Source organism: Nyctibius grandis, chromosome 10 (genome assembly GCF_013368605.1).
Source record: "Nyctibius grandis isolate bNycGra1 chromosome 10, bNycGra1.pri, whole genome shotgun sequence".
Taxonomy (NCBI): domain Eukaryota; kingdom Metazoa; phylum Chordata; class Aves; order Nyctibiiformes; family Nyctibiidae; genus Nyctibius; species Nyctibius grandis.
This window is the reverse complement of record NC_090667.1, coordinates 33,402,690-33,420,490: the sequence shown is the minus strand read 5'-3', so window position 1 is coordinate 33,420,490 and position 17,801 is coordinate 33,402,690. Positions and strand designations below refer to the sequence as shown.

The window sequence follows — 17,801 nt, the reverse complement described above, 5'->3', positions numbered from 1 at the left end:
GGTCTTCCAAATCAGTACACAGCTCCACCGCCAACTGCTGATGTTTGACGAGATTTCTCCTCAGCAGCAGTTGAGCAGAATAAAACATACCCTGTCACTCGTCAGAGCTGTATTTCAATCCCATGGCTTTTCTCTGCAAACTCTTCCTTTTCCTACGTGAACAGCTATTTTTTGTTTAATGAAGTGGCATACACTTCTTACTGCTTAGGAGGCACTCTCCTACGGAGCACCTACTCTGATGTCTTTGCAGAAGGAAGCGCAAAGGAGCTCCATGGGGGAGCACGCCGGGGGCAGGAGCCAGCGAGGCACGGCTCCCACCGCAGCTCCGGGGTGCTGGCCATTGGTAAAGCTGAAGATTCAAAACGTGTTCTCTTTTGACTGGAGAAGAACAATTTTGTTTGTGTAAGAAACCTCAAATACTCTAAGAAAAGACAAAACTAGTCATAGTGGTAAGTCAGTGGTATATAAATGGTTTGGCTCAGGGCTCCTTGTTTTTCTTTAAACTACTTACATTGCCTATGCTACATCTTTTTTTCCAATCAGCAGATTACACTGGGGCCTATTCATTCCTGACTGGGGAGGGCAGGGAGGGACAGGACGGGACACACGGATGGACACAGGACAGACAACAACATGAAAATCATTTTCTTACATTCATTCCCTCTACCCACACCTTAACTTGACAAGCTGCTTCTTCCCCACCAAGGACATCAAAACCACACCATGGCCATCGATACACTCTCCATCCTCCCGACATCTAGCTTGCCATATTAGCTTTAGGCCATTTTTAAATTTAGGGTCAAATCTGCACATAAAGCTACTGTGCTTTACCCAGTAGTTCCTGGGCGTCAGGCTCAGGATAGCTAGCTGAGTTCCTCTAGTCCTTCTTATGGATGTTTTTAGTGTAAGAGAACAGCTGTTCTTACCCCAAAGTGCTAATAAATCCATTTGTTGAGCCCTCTGCATAGAGAGAACAAATATCTCCAATATGAAGGAAGCTCGACATCTTGTCAGTCATCTCTGGCTTACTGCCCCTAGAAGAATAAAGCACAACGTTACTATTTATCAGGCAGAATTTCTCGGTACAAGCTACTGGAGGTTACAACAGGACACTTTGCTTTTGTTTGTTCATTTGTTTGAAAAACTGAACAGATTTTTGCAGAGGAATTTCAGGTATCAAAGAACACACAGCATGTCAAAATGCTTGCTTAGAAAAATAAACTATGGAAAAACAAGCAGCTACTGGTATCCCAGATGCTCGCAGCCATTTCAGCCCAGGTGTACCGACCCGTTTCATCCCATCGGTGAGACGGAAAGGGGGAAGAAAAGTGGGCTGCCTCAGTCTAAGACATATTATTTGTATCATCTAAATCACAACACATTTCTTTGCCAGGCTCTATCAGAATCAAAGGTGTGTTTTACAGGTCCTCTGGTGTGCTGGAGTGGTGCTTGTGGGAATTGTAATGTAAAATATTGACATGGTTCATGTTAGTATTTTTTGGTCATGACAAAATATTGTCATGATCAACACTGAGGTAGCCACCGGTCCTAAAGACAGCACCAGGTGAAGACCCACTGAATATGCCTGACAACAGATTTTTGCATCTAAAAACATTAAGATTAAGATTTTTCACGGTCAAATACTTCAAACTATGTATGTACCAGGAAGCCAAATCCCTGTGACATCAGGAACACTTCAATCCTGTTTTTGAAAAAGATTGCCTAAATGTACCGCTGAGGAGACAGCCACTGAGTGCTGTCAGCTTCCACAGCGTTAAGAACTATCTTTATTTTCTTTAAAGCCCCAAATCCTGGACTGAACAACACAGGACCTACCTGTCGTTTAAATAAGTACAGAAAAGCCGAGTTTCTATCTGTCACAGCAACAGAGAGACAAACAACACGAGCCCAGATAAAACCCAGCCCAACTGAACAGATTTTCAAAGACATCTTTTCCAAGGCCATTTCCTCGTTTCTGGGAGATCCTCCTAAGCCGTGTTTTTTGATCACCGAGTTCAAAACGCTGAAATCGCTTTCTGTGCTTGAGGTTCCAAACAGCAGGCAGCAACGCAGCTCTTCCAAGCTGCTCCTCGCAGGCTGGTGGCTTGCTCTGTTAGGCAGCCCTGCCAGTGAACGCTGCCCAGGACCAGACTCCCAGATTTAAGGGAAAATAATTGAAAATACTTTCACCCTCTCTGACATCACACCCAGATCAGTTTTAAATGCTTTACCACCAGGAGAACTAAGCAGCAGGAAATTCTGCTTATTACAGAGCACAGCCCTGACATTGTACAGGGGATAAATATTCCCTTTCACTGAACATTATCTTGTTTACCAAAAGTGTAAGGATCAAGTTTATTAAGCAAGGCTGGAGCTCAACAAGGACAGATTCATGGAGATTTAAAAGTTGACGTTGATAATGCGCTGCCAAGATGAAAGTGCAAGCAAAAACCTGAAGCCACACATTTCTTCTAAAAAGCTGCAAACAGCCATCCCTCCTCACTGCCTCACGCCCAAAGTTTTGGTGGTGGTAATAGTAATAACTTTCATTATTATTAAGTCAAAGCACATTACAGACATTCTCACGCCTGTAAAACCCTGTGTCATTTGTACAATTAAAAACAAATTCAGGAAAAACAGAAAATAACAGGCCAAGTTCACATGGAGGGTAAAGAAGTTTCAGCTCCTCCGAAATCAAATCTGTGTGCACGCAGAAGCAAACCACTTGGCTTCAGGTTGCTTCTTTAATGCCAAGTCCTTCAGCCACTGCATGTTATTCAGTCCATTCCCGTCCTCTCTTGATAAGTGGACAGAAAACATCACTACCTATTTTAAGATATATGCCACAAAACATACAGAAATATGCTGAGTGACTGAATTAGCATCACCAGAAATACAGCTTTCCTCATTTCCTGACTTGGACATTAACTCCGGACACTTCATACTAAAAAAGCTTTTAAGCCCTCAAAATTAAGCTCAGCCCTAAATTAATACAGCCCAAAGCAAAAGGAATCTAAGTCAGCAAGAAATGTAGATACTTCCAAACGACCCCTTTTTACAACGGCATTTCAGGTATCCCATTCGGGGTGTGAGGGGCATTACTCATGGACTACAACATCTTTCCTTTGGAAGAGACAGATGTTCACCACAGCTGTTCCCAAGAGAACCTGAAGGTCAAAATCACTGAATTCCATTAGAGAAGAGAATTTTTGCTTGGCAAAAAAAAAATTATTATCTCAGACCACTGACCAAAACCAGGCCCAAGGATGGATGATCAAATTTCTGCATTACGTTCCAGAATATAGCCTCAATTTTCTTGTATTTTCTTTACTGAGGAAGATCCTGACATACCATGACATACACCATGATATGGTAACACTAACATACCATGTTGTATACCGTGACAGTGTAACCCTTAAAATAATTCTTTTTGAACTCTGTTTTAACGCCTATCAGCATGATATTATCTCCAACGCAACAGGAGACACTCAGATGGAGTGTGCCTCCACTGCTCTCATGAAGCATGCTGTCAACTCCAAGTAGGGTGAGCCTCTTCGTAAGATACCTGTTTATCCTAGGGCTTACCTAGTCAAAACTGGTATGAAGGACACTGTCTACATCGATTATGTTCTTGATAACTGAACACCAAAAGTCAGCCCACTTGACATTTATCTTTAAACGTGCTGTTTCTGAGGTTGGCCAGTGCTCAGGAACATGCTGAACTGGCAGATGGAGTGAGGGACTAAATGACCCAACAGGCCTCCTTACATACAAGATTTAGAAGGAAAGAGAATAATTTCTAAACTGATTTAGCTTACTTCAAAAGCTGCTTTCATAGTCTCCTCACAAGGGACTCGTGACACCTAACAAAATTACTCCACTAATTGATCACTTATTTGCGTTAAACACTAAATGATCAGCTATCACAAATGGCATATTTTCTACCCGATGAGAAGGACAACTGGGATATCCGAGACAAAAAGTACAACTGGAAGGTTTTCAAGAGCAAAGTTTCCAAGCACCCAGCTTGAAAACCGTTTAGAAACAGGTCTGATGGTCAACATCAGCTGACCCCGCTAATCCCCCCAAAATGAGACCTCTGTGGGAATGTTCAGCTGTAGAACCCAGTTGAGGCACTAAAAATCTGTCAACCTCAGCACATCCATCCAAAGTTCATAGCACAGGCTGGCCATGGGGACATCAGAGAACAGGTTCCCTCCTGGACACATCAGCCAAGCATCCACGCGTGTCCCCTTGGCCGGGGAGGGGACGCTTCCCTCCCCGTATCACGCTGGCCAAAGACACGAGATGACCGCCAGAAGCGCCCTGGAAGTGCAGGGCAGGAGGATTCTCCACACACTCTCAGTACCCAGCTCTCACGGCTGAAAGCACAATCGCGCTGCTCAAAAAGCAATTGTGCTCAGTAGACAAATACAACCCTTACTCTGCGATTTATTTATTTTAGATACACCAGTGCCAAGAGCAATTGATTAACACTAGAGGAGGGATGGCCCTAAGAGAACGCTGCAGTTATTGCTACGCACAATCCCAGTTTTAACGGCATTCTCACATCCTCACAAGAGAGGAGCCCTGCAAGAAATCCATCGTGTTCCAGCCGTAACACAGCAGCGTCCCGTCCGTGGAGCATTGTTGTCCTCTTCCACGTAAATGCTGGAGGGAAAACAAGATTCCTTCTAGGTAAACTTACTTGAGAAATGAAAGATAACGAAGTGCTCTGATAAGGAAACAATAGCAGTGTGGCAATATCAGTACAGAAATCTAGCAAAAGTGAGCCAGGTTTCTCCAAACAAGCATTACAAGGCTTAACTCAGGTGGCAACAACATCACCGAGCAACACAAGTTTTTAAAATAACATTCTTTTCCCACTGAGCTGAAGACACTAATTTTGACAGACAGAAAGACTTAATTTTTAAGATGATAAATGAAACTTGAACTAAAAGTGGACTGTACATTGAGAAAGAGATGTCTGTGGGTAGATATAGTCAAAAAATCCCTGAAAGATGAACACATTCTACAGTATTTTTTAAGCCTTGACTGTTTGAATTCTTTTAATTATGTTGATGACTTTTTAAGGTATATTATCTATATAAAATTAGTGTGTCTTTAAGTATGTTCTATATACAGTTTATCTGCACAGGAAAATAAAATTAAGTCTCTGTTTAAGAAATAAATAAATATAGAAACCTGCTGAATTTCATGTGAATTGCAAGGTCCTGCTTTACAAGTAATTTTGCCAGTCTATAGCTTTGCTCCATGGGATGGGATCTGAAAATGCATTAGCTCAATCCAGGCAGTGAATTACAGAATCACAGAATGGTTAAGGGTTGGAAGGGCCCTCTGGAGATCATCTAGTCCAACCTCCTGCTAAAGCAGGGTCACCCAGAGCATGTTGCACAGGGTCGTGTCCAGGCGAGTTTTGAATAGCTCCAGAGAAGGAGACTCCACAATTAAACCCAGGAAAACTTTCTATCCATCCCAAGAGTTTTAGGACTTGCCTTTCCCCTACTACTCCACACTCCTTTGGTGAACACAAATCTACATCACAGGACCGCGAGTTTGAACTTCTCTGAACACAAAGTGCCATAATTACGCGGTTCTTTTTTGATTTTCTTACTTATAGATTCTCTTGTCCATATCCTCAAAACAAGGTGCGTTTCATATGGCAAAAGCCAATGAAAAGCACCAATCTGGAAATGCAAAGCCAGCACTTTGACAGGGTTTGTAGGCAGCCCTTTACCATCAGCGCTGCAGTCCTGCAGACTTCTCCCTCGTAACGGTTTCCACTGGCTTTCAGGAAGACTGAAACGACCCAGTCATATTTTAGGGCACAAGCAGAGCACATACTTAGCCTAATGGCCTTGAATAAGCCCGTATAAGTTAGATATAGCCACTGAAATTCAACTCTGAGACACGTCAATCCATTTTCCTCACGAAAACACATTTCATAATGGCAGATAAAGCACAATTAACAGTGAAAACACTAAGAAATCAAACTGACTGTTAAATATCAAATACCTTAACGAGACAGCTGCTTTTTGAAGATCTCAGAATAGGAAATGCAACCGCTTTGTAAACATTTCACGCTAATTTCTCCCATCACTCATGTAGATCTTGATGCTAAGTTAGAAAAAACAGGCTCCAGAGCAATGCTGAGAGTTTGCTTTCCTTGAATAGCAGAGTCAAGGCCCCCTTTTGAAGTCCCTCCTTACAGGGACTGTTTGTCACAGATTTTTGTAGCATGCTATTCCTCATCTCGAGCAATTTAATGCCGAAAGGCTTTTCAAAGAATCTGAAGCTATTTTGCCAATACCATGTTTCACGTGCCTGCTTTGTGTGGGCTTTTAATACTTTAACCTATGACTGCAAATCCTATTTGTAAAATAAACGCGACCAAATATGTCTTATTGCTGACGGTTTGATTTCCAGCAACTGGGATACAAATGACTTAATCGTTTTAAGATGTTTCTAATGATGTTTGTTCTGAGCAAAAAAGCTCCTTGCTGTGCCTTGCAGTCCCATGATGTACTCAGTTCTCTATTATAATATTTTCACTGTGGTTTAGTGCTCAATTAAATAGAGACTGGCAATTTTATATGTACCATTACAGAAATTGGAGCAGCACTTTATCAAAGTCTTTTTCACTATTTACATTGTTTAGGCAAGAATAATATCTCAAACCCTACTGAACTGCTTCAACTTTATTCCTGCTGACAGGAAACTCCACAGTGAAATTTTAATTTTGGTTCAGTTTTTAATAGGGAAAAAGATGAGAGTTTAAGAGTAGAGAGACAACAAAAAAGCAAACATAAAGAACGGCTTAATGGCATAAGCTAATCATGCATTAGCCATGGTGATGCTAATGCCATCACCATCTCTGGAGGTGTTTAAGAAAAGCCGGGACATGGCACTTAGTGCCATGGTCTAGTTGACATGGTGGTGTCAGGGCAATGGTTGGACTCGATGAGGTCTCTTCCAACCTCATTGATTCTGTGATTTGAAGAATCATCCATAAATTAACAGATATCATTAACATTACATCAAGCCTTGATCAACTGAGAACCCACAAGACCAGGCAAGTCAGTGTGTTTGAGTCAAATGGAATTGGGTCCTTAACATTTGTACATTAGACCAAGCAAGGTTATGTTTTTTTAAACACACCCAGACCCTGGCTCCCTAGATTTAAGTGGAACTCCAGTGCTTAAACAATTTGGTAAATTCAAACTCTCTAACAAGATTACTTGGTCAAAAACTTGGCCCTCTAGGCTTTATCCAATGTTTCTCCTAACCAACATTTCTCAGACGACTTCCACGGCTTTTTGGATAACACCCACCCAGCATGCTGCATCTATTTTTACAGGTGCAGTTAACTTCAAAAATCTGAATCAAAACCTCATGTTCCCCATTCTTGTTTCAATTAAAAAAGAGGAAGGTTTCCTCCCTGAGGGCTATGAGAGAGATTCAAAAGAATCCCATTAAAACAGCCAGAGCAAGGAGGAAGTGCTCTATTTAAAAAGATCATCTAGTGAATAATCACTCTTCTGGGGCCGCAGGACAGAGCACTGTCATTGGCAAAGCTTCTGACTTAGCAGATCCAAAAGGAGCTCCTGGCACACACCGGGGAAAGACAAACACAGCGGGTTTTGGGGAGCAGAGCGCAGGCCGCCGGGTGCGCACCACGCACCGAGCGGGCTGTCGCGGGGAAGTTCATCCACTCAGCTCAGCACCAAGCCAACAGCAGAGCTAAATCCTGCTGTTTCTCTGACACCAACGCTGTTGGTAGCACATGGAAAGTGACCACGGCACTGGGAACCCACAGCCAGGCCGTCTCCAACGTCGGGCTCCTCACCCTCCTCACCAGGAGGCAGCTCAGGAATCGCGTTAGGTTTTGAGAGAGTTCAGCACTGCTGGTTTTATGCACATGAAGTTACATTTTAGAGATTACACATTAAAAAAAAATATCAGCATGGTACCCTTATCTACCACATGATCTTGTTTTCCATTTAACTGCCACCTTTCATGTCCAGGAGCCTGCTATCTGCCGACAAATTGTCATTTGATGAACCGTTAGATTAAAAAGGAGAAATGCACTTTCTCAGAGAAAGTATTTTTCCTCCTAACGCTTACAACGCAGCGGATCTTTCTACAGTTTGCAGTCTGAACAGGCAAGATGGAGGGTGGGGAAGAGGAGGAGGAGGGAGCAGCACAGCGCTATGACTTTCTCAAGGACACGCAGCAGGTCAGAGTCAGGGCCCAGATTTGAATCCAGGTCTCCCAAATCCCCATCCACCGCTCCACACCACCTCCCTTCTCCCAGGAGGAAAACTGGTCTCTTTGCACATCTGACCAAGCATACATTCCCTCTTTTCTTGAAGGAAGCTGGAAGAGGCTATAAATTCATACAGCAAAATGATGCCGATGGTAATTATGTTCTATTCATACTATTTGGCACTCCACAGATCAAAAATTAAGAGAATTATTTACCGTACCAATGACAAAGATATTCAGAAGTTACTATGTCATAGGTGCAACAAAAGTCAGTTTAAGGAAGAGGAAGAAACAGATAACGTAACTAATTTTGTTACCTTAAACCTGAATAAACCCTCACTACGGGAAAGCAAACATGCACGACACCCTTTTCTCCTCAGAAAGAGAGCCTGCATTTTTTTCTTATTTTCCCACTGCAACCAGACAAGCTAGTTATAGAAAATTCAGGTCGAAAGGAACACACTCATAACAACAGGCCAGGCAGGAGTTACACTTTGACAGCGGTATCTTACACAGCAGCCATCAGACTGATGTAAGAAACGACTGACGGATCCTATTGACAGGCATCTGCAGAAAGCTGAAAAAAGAAAATCTATTAGAGAGACACTGTCAGGGAAAAAAAATCATTTTTTTGTTTCAAACCAAGTATGACCTGACAGCATCTTCTTAATTCTATTAAAAGTAGCACTTAGTGAAGTTGATACTCACTGAAGTTTGTACTTACTGGCTCTAACCCTGATGGGAGAAGGCAGCTTAGACGTCAGCCTCTGGACGAGGCCCCTACAAGCACACTGTGTTTTCCAGCATATTTCTATTAGAAGGAGAGAGTTGGAACACGCCAAAAGAAACAGGGCAACCAATGTCATGGGGAAAGAGAGCAAGCTTGGTTTATAACACCAACTGGAGTTTGGCCAAGGAAGAAAAATGGCCAGGGAAGAAGAGGGTACAGAACAGTCCCAACTTCATTTCGCACAGCCGTGTACCTGCTGAGGCTTCACCACAGAACAGGCTGTGTCCTACAGCCCCATGCCCCACGTCTGAGCCTCCACGCTTCCTTCCTCACGAGATACATGCTTTTTACCAAATGCAATACTCCCTAAATTTACCAAAATATTTTCCTTGTCTGTCTGCCTCACTAGCCTTCATCCGCCTGTGTCTGTTCATCTTCCTCTGACCCTACTTGCCCAACACTTTCACCCTTCCCACGTCCTACACCTCCCATTTCTCCCTTCGCCCGTACTGCACCTTGGTGGGGGCTCTCTCTCCTCCATGGTGGCACTGCTGTCGTTGTCCACGACTGGGCTTTGCTGGACTTCTCCTGGTAGCCTTGGGTCCCCGCCGGCAATAAAGCTAACGATTTTCTTCCACTTGCAAGTCTCTCCTATTGAAGGCTTGTAAGTCTTCTCTCGTCTTCCAGATGCAGCAACCCCTACAAGGGTAAGCTGGCTGCTCGTCCCTCCTAGACACCTCAGCAGGCACCCAGGTCTGCAGACTAAAACCCAAGTGCCTGTGACAAGAAGCTGAGGAGGAGGAGCCACTACCACCACATGATCAGCACGTGCAGAGAACCACTGGTGGCCAGAGGACCTACTTTGAGCCCTGCTGATCTAAAAAACACCCGACTGGCTGGGCTCCTTTACAGATGAAGGCTCCAGCTCCCAGGATGACTTGCACATGTTGGCCCCTCAACAGTAATTTTCTAGAATGCAAGCACCAGCCATTCTTCTGAAGCAAAGGTTCAAAATACTGTACCACCTTACCTCATAAAGAGCATTAGCAACTGAATCTACTTAACCCTTACAGGTGTAGGAGCGGCCAAGGATTGTGGAGTTACTTTAATCATAAGATAAGTTTTCAATTAACCCTTTAGATCGAACATCATCAGCCAACTCAGGTATCTGCCTTCTCGGAGTGAGAAGTGAGATGCAGACAGGACATATCTGGACTGCAATCAAAACTGTTTTCTTCAGAACTTCTTAGCCGATTTCTGAATTTCTGAAGAAGTAGATAGGATGGGCCAAGGCACAAAAGAGATGTCTGAAGAAGTTTCATACTAAACTGCTACTAAACAACTCCCAGAAATTAAAATAAAAAAGCAAGCTACAGCCTTTTGGCAGTAGCCATTTTTTGGCCTACTGTGATCAGATACATTCTTACATGTATAGGCACAGAGATTAGCGTCTTCTGACTGCAGACATCTTGCACACAGCAAGAATGAGGAGAGAACGAACTATCTGTGTACATCATTACATCTGGATCCAGCATCCAAGCCTCCTTCCTTACAGCTTAGTATCAGATTACTCCAAAAGCCCAAACATTATCTAACATCCTAACCCAGAAATTTGCTTCCTCTGGCGTTCAGTTTTCTCGGAGCTATTCCCCATCCTTTGATAACCTCTTCAGCTGACTGATCAGTGAGGTACGAACACTCAGCGTTCTGCAACACTCCTCGTGTTGGCGTTCTGGCACGTGAGGATGCAGTTACAACACCGCGAGCCATAAACCAGCAAAATAACACACACTTCCATGCACATTTCTAATATATTTTCCTCTCTAGAGGGTTAACTTGCCCAGATCGGAAGTGATATTTTATTCTCAATATAATCCTGTTAGGAAGGAAAAATAAGTTCTGATCTAAGTTCTGATAGGCTTAACCAAACCCACAACTATGAAAACGAAACTTTTCTGAGTTCAGAATCCACAGCTAAATTTTGCAGCTTTCCTCGTTTGAATTACGGTTCCTGCAGTTTTCATTTTATCTTAATTTTTTCCCCCAAAGGAATTTGGTCCCATAAAACACAACTGCTCTGAAGACTTGGAAATGTACTTTCTCAACAGGTACAGAACGAGCAAGAATAACACACGCTTCCTGCGGCTGCCTCTGCCAATCCAATGAGCAGTCGCAGCACCCTGGAAAGGGAGTTCTTTCTCCATACCCAGCCACCCTCCCTCTGTGCCAAGACAGAGAACCAGGCAGTAACTGCTGTAGCGCTTTTGTAGCGCCCGTCGGAACAGGAATCAGAAGGAATATTGCTCCGGATCGAAGCTCGTGCTGTTTGGCACCCTGCCTCCCGCAGCAGCCGCTGGGGGATGCACAGCAGAAGAGCACAGGAGTCATTTTGAATAGCTCCGGACACAGACAGGACCCAGCTTAGCAGCCATCCATACTGCCCAGGGCTTTTCAAGTCTTCTCCTTTACCCAGTAAAGCAGGACCTGTCTGTACCCAACACAGGCCACTGTATGAAACTGCTCAATGGCTTTTAACTCATCTGCTGTACTAGCACACAAAAGCAGCAGAAAAAAGGCTCCAGGCTACCGAAGCAACAGAAAGTAGTGAAGGTGCTATCTCAGCAGCAGAAGAAACTAATACGGAATGTACTGTAAGGCAGATTTTTACAAAACCGGATTAATACCACGGTTGCATTGTGGCAGAAACGTTACATTTACATAACTTTCTAGCAGCACACCATCTTCTGCTTCTAACCCCCTCTGGTCTCCGTGAGCTGCTCTGGTGAGGCTGCCTTCCCTCACGCTCACCCACAGGCAAGCAAGCAGCTCGTCTACCAGCTACTACAGAGCCACTACCCTCATCCCACCTCCCACGGGATCTTGAGATTCCTCCCGTCTTTAAGGCATAATCCTACAACTGTCTTATATTTATGGCGTAATAATGTCTCAAAGACTCCCTGTACGCTCTGCAACTTGACACATCAGATACTCCTAAGGAGTACGCTCTGCACTGAAGAATTACCACGCAGAGCATCACAGGGGGACAGCACACTCAACAAAACAACCAGAACGGGCTACACCTGCTCTTCTCACTGCTTCATGGAAGGGGAGGTACAAGACAAAGGCTCCAGACACCTGGCTCCTGTTTTCAGCCTGCTTTATAGCACTGAAAAAGACATTTCACCTCAATACTGTCCATTTCAGCAATTCATCAGGAGAGATCAGCTCATCTTACAGGAAGCAGCTGAAAGGAGCTCCTGCTTCCAGAATGGGCTTCTGGACCACACCAGCCAGTATCTGACCAGCCACTGGGACTGTTCCCTTTTCCCTGGCACACACACACAGTACTGGAGGAGCTGGAACCTTGGCTGCACATTTCACCCAGAATCTGCCACCCTCGCAGGTGACTGGCCATCTCACACTGCCACGCTGTAACGCTCATTCAGCACTGCCTTTACAAGTAGAGTCACTATAAAATTAGACCAAAGCCTCGCACCACACAACCGCAGGACGTCATGGCTTGCAGGTCTCTCGCTAAGTTGCAATGGCATTTGTGAGCTGCCAGACCTTTAGACTGTTTCTTCACTTCAACTTGATTTTTTCTGTTTTCTAGTCTACCCCACACCAACAGGGACTTGTTGAGGTGATGTGAGAGGACTGACGGTGCCATGACTAAGATTGCATTACACCCCTCGTTTATAACCAGAGACCATAGCTGTTGTTTACACCCCCCTCCGCCCTCTTCATCAGTCCCAGTACACCTCCTCCATCCAGCTGTTCTTACCCAGACCTGCAGCTCCAACAACGGTCACTGAAGAAACGCACTGACCAAGCGTTCGCCCCTTCAGTGTTCTTCGCTAGAGCCTTTTCCACCCTCCAACAATGGTGTTCAGGACTAGCAAATCTTAGAAAAACATACTATTTCCCACAGTTAAGCTCCACCCCACGATTGCAAAGGCAAAGCAAAGTTACTCTTGCTGTTTACTTCCTAATTTATGAACCCCTGCAAGAGGAAACCAGATTACTCTCTATTTCAAGGTTTAATCAGCACTGCAAAACAAGCACATGGGCAAAAAACTCATCTGAGTAAACACTTTAATCTCAGGGTGGCATAAGGTACTTCAACAAGAAAAAAGTTGTTATTGAGAAACAAAAGGCGGCTTAAAGAACATATTAGAAATAATCAGCTCAGCAAACAGCTTACCTGACAGCACTCCTGTAACAGCTTGTTTTGAAAAACACTGGAACTGTGGTTTTCGTTTCCACAATGACTCCTTTTTTGGTTTACACACACTGACCACTACATTCACACCATTTCAAGTCGCTGCTCTCCACAGCAGTCAGCTTTCACATTTGTTTCATCAAGTGTCCTGTTACACCAGAATTTTTGGCCTGATCGATGCCACCAGTTTTCACCACTCACTGAACAACCAGTGTTGGACAACCAACGCTCTGCTGCAGTCATGACACCACGCAATACTGTGATTGTTTCAGGCACTGACCTTACACCAGCAAAACCACTGAGCACTTAGAACCTGGAATATTTGCTGGGTGAGGAAACTGGCTGGAAGTAGTGGTTCAGAAAATAAACAAACAAAAAATCCAGTGCCTGGTAGCCCATTAACTTAGCCACAGAGAAACCACCAAGGGAAAGAAATGGATACTGGCTTCACATCACATCCCACACTCATGCAGCCGTACCCTGTGAGGAAAGCAATCCAGACGTAGGCCTTTGGGCTGGGCTCTGCGTCAGCAAGTCTTTTGGCTCAACAGGTCTGGAAGTCCTGGGATACCAGGCAAATTTCTGAGCACAGGAAAAGAAACTCAAAGGCAAATAACAAAGTGCACGCTTAAGAAATAAAACACATGCACAAGTACTGGCTCTCATTAATAAATAAAATGAACAGCTACCACACACACACACTACTCCATGCATGACTTCAAGTCACTAAATCTCCATAAGGCAAGGGTCTGGATTGTATTAGCCACATTCTCCCTCCCTGATTTGTCGGCAGCAACACCACAGCCCAAACCACCTGCAGCTGAGCAGGCACAGGTGAACAGTCCCATGGTGCATAAGGTGATGATGCAGTAATTCAAACCTTTCACCTGTTGGAGTTTTTTATACAAACTACTGTGAGCCAGACATGGGGCAAAGAGGTTTTTTATGAGAGGGGAAACCCTGACTGACCCCACGCCATCACTGCCGCACGCAGCTCTACAGCAAAGCCCCCCTGCACCCAGGGTCACACAACAAGGCTCTGTGGAGCAACAGGCACACGTAGCCTGTCTGCACGGTCAGAGGAGCCCCAAGGCAGCCTTCAGCCTCAAAACAACCAGCGTGACTAGCAAGAATTAAGCTTTTAGTATGAAGACATAAACCCGCTCAGACTTACAGCACATCCCACGTACATGGGGAATGCACATGTGCCCCCTCCCCCCCGCTGAGGTCCAGTTATTGTAGTCCAGGAAACAGCTAAATATTTGGCCTGTCAGCCCAGTTACCAAGACCCTCAGAAACATCCACCCACCCTTGCCCGGCTTTTGACCATTTAAGAATAAGATCGCCCATAGCCAAGTCCCCATCAGCGCTCGCAAGTGTTTACATAACGCGAAACATCCCCTGCGACTCTGCCTCAAGTACGAGAGGAAAAACACGGGGAAAGTTGGAGCGGACACGCTGCTCCCCCGCCGAGGCCTCGCTCGTCCCGTCGACAGGACCGGCGGCGAGCCCCGGGCGGCGACCCCGGCCCCGGCCCCGCTCGTCCCTCCGCCCGGCACGGCTGGGTGCCAACGGGCACTGCGGAACGGGGACGGAACGGGGACGGCGGAGAGGTCTCTGCCCCGTCCTGCGGGGGCTCCCGCGGCCGGGCATCCCCGCCGAGCACCGCTGCGCCGGCCCAGCCTCGGCACCGGCTCAGCGGCGGGCTGCACCCCCGGCCCCGCGCCCGCAGCCCCGCGGCGGCCTGGGGAAGGGGGCTGCCCCGGCGGCCAGAGCCGGGCGGGCTCACCACCTCCCTCCGCAGCCCCCGCCCGTCCCCCGGCCCTACCTGGCTCCGTTGGCGGCGGGCCGGGCTAGCGGCGCCTCGGCAGCCCCATGCTGGCGGCGCGGCGCTGCCCGGTCCCGTGAGGATGGAGGCTGCGCCGAGCTGCCGCCGCCTCAGCTGCACATCCACATGGTCACTGCGCTCGGAGCTCGCCGCCGCGCCTTATATAGCGCCGCGGGGGGCTCTGGGTAACCGAGTCCCGCCGGCGCCGCGCCGCCGCGGGGAGCGCCCGCGCGGGACTACAACTCCCGGCGTGCCCCGCGCCGCGCCCCAGCCGGCGGGACGGGGCGACCCCCGCGCCGGGGCGCTGCGGGAGGGCCCTGCGGGCGGCGGGCTCCCGGTGGCGGCCGAGGCTCGCACAGGTGTGTACTCTCAGGACGTGCGGCCCGAGTTCGGGGGCTCGAAACGGTGTTTGGTCCGGGGGGGGCTTCGCACAGAGCCCTGGCACCGGGCGGGCGGCGGGACAGGGGCCCACCCGCCGCCGGGGAGCAGCGGGATGCACCGGCACTGTCTGACCGGCCACAAAACCGGCAAGAAAATCGAGCCAGGAAAGATAAATACTTAGTAAATGAAGGTCTTAGCGCGGCTGGGGAAGTCCACAATAGCGGAGAGATCACGCTTAAACACCGCGGATTGGGATTTCACAAGGTTATTTACAGGCGCTGCTTTCGCTTCTGGGGTAATTCAGTTACTGGAAGAGAAGAGCCTTTGGCTGAGAACGGTCAGCGGTACGGAACGGCGGTAACCGGGGTAAAGCAGCGAGGCTGCAGAAGAACAGTTTAAAACTTTGAAAGTAGTGAGTTTTACTTGGTTTCCTCTTCGGTAAGACCATCTGGCACAGGGATGCTGCTAACGTTAACGCCTGTCTGCTGGCAACCCAACTTCAGCCAGAATGACCAGCAGTGATTAAAAATAAGAAATATTTCCTTTTATTTATTACATTATGCAATTATTTGTCCTTAAAATATTAGTCAAGGTATCTTGTCCACGATTATACTGCAACTTTTATGCCCTCTGTAGGGTACACGGGGCTGTGTTTGGCAGCACAAAGCGCCTCGCTGAAGTGGATGCAGTGTTTGTGCTGCAGAACTGCTGTATCACTTTAACTGGCATAAGGTGAAGAAAACACTTCCCTCCTCTCACTTCCACCCGCAGCTACCCGCTGCCTCAGATAACAGATAGGAAACTGTAACTGCTGCTGCCACGCTCATTGCTGGTTCCCTCTCTACAGCAGTGGACCGCCGCTGGAGAAAGGCAACAAGTCTCCATCAGCCAGTGGTCCGATTCAACACAACCTACCACTATATTGGTTCTTCATTAATAACATCAGAGGAGTTGTAATTATGGCTGTCAAGCAAGAATATGCCGAAGTTGAAGTCCATGATTTAGGAACTTAAGCGAAGGTCAGTGAATAGAGTTCTGTGATTTTCATAAATGGCTGCAATACTACAAGCCATTACTCATCAGAAATTTGGCAGGGTAATGGTGCCTAATATCATTAGGTAATCCTAATGAATTCTCGTGTAATCAAGTCTAATCTCTGCATGAGTTCAGTAGGCTGAGGACAGTGAATGGCTAGAACGTCTGGTGCGCTTAGGCAGTGACACAAGGACTGTCTCTAGAGCCAGTGGCAAAGAACGTAGCCCACTGCACACCTTTAGGGTTATGAACCATCTTCATTACTGAGTGCTAAATAAGAGCAGCAGCAGTATGTTAGAAGTTGTGTGTAAGGTAAGGCATAGTTTTGAGGGATTTCCCACAGAGAGAGGATGAACGGGTCCCCCAGTCACACCCAACCTGGCAGTATCAAGTTCTGTGAGCATGGGATGCACAGGAGACAGCAGAGGAGACCTGGGACACTGCTCTAACCCAGTCTGCAAATCCTCAGTTCCTCGTCTGAAGAGCTGCATACATCTCTCTATGCTTCTACAGCAGTCACGTCATTTGTCTCCTGCTGCTTCTCCAGCCTACCACTCCTCTATCTTGCAGCCTCTCCAGAAGGTGGAATATCAAAGGCTACATTTTCTCTCATGGACCACATTTGCTCTGGGTCTTGGTCAGTTCTTCAAAGGCTGTGAAGTTTGTGCTACTGAAGGCCCTTCAGCCAAAAATACTGAGCAAGTAGTGCAAAGAATTTGCTAGATTTGAAGGGATATTGGCAAAGACAAGATAATCATGAAAATTTCCAACAGTGGAAAATGTTTCCATTTCTCTTTAGGAACTTGCTTTGGGATGCTGCTGCAGGCATGGTGAGTTCATGTCTACAATCTTACAGCTATAAGAAGAGATGAAACAGTAAGGCTGTCTGCAAATGAGAAATTTCACACTCAGAAGTACCGTAGAGTTATTCTCTTAAAGCAACTGTTTCATTGATAAGTGAACTACAGCAGGTGGCCCCTGAGTTGGGGAATAGGGTCCTACTCACTCAGTAGCAAACAAGGGTTGGGTTTATTCACACACAAATACACAAACAGGCTCTGAGGAATGAAAACTTCAGGAATTCAGAGAGGAAATAGTGAAAAAAATACGACTTGGTAGATATCACTTCAGTCTTTAGAGTGCTATAATGTAGATGTTTAGCCCAATCACATATGTGATTTCAGTCACAGGAAAACACTTTGCAAGAGAGGGGTTTTTTTTTGCTATTACTCTGTTGTTTTGCTCCTTTTTGAACCTTATCCTGGTCCATCACTACCTTATTTGTAGCAATTATGTGAATTCAACATTGATGAAAGATG

The 17,801-nt window shown here is 46.2% G+C and overlaps 1 protein-coding gene across 1 annotated transcript in view; it reads right to left on the bottom strand.

The window, feature by feature from the left end:
* Positions 1 to 15,186, bottom strand: part of ITPR1 (inositol 1,4,5-trisphosphate receptor type 1) — a 162,950-nt gene extending 147,764 nt beyond the window's left edge. The window contains exons 1-2 of the mRNA XM_068409372.1: positions 15,067 to 15,186; positions 927 to 1,034 (exon numbers count right to left, since the gene is read on the bottom strand). Of these exons, the coding sequence (XP_068265473.1) occupies positions 927 to 1,018 (92 nt within the window). The 5' untranslated portion in view covers positions 1,019 to 1,034; positions 15,067 to 15,186. The remainder of the gene's footprint in view (positions 1 to 926; positions 1,035 to 15,066) is intronic.
* Between the last annotated feature and the right edge of the window lie 2,615 nt (positions 15,187 to 17,801).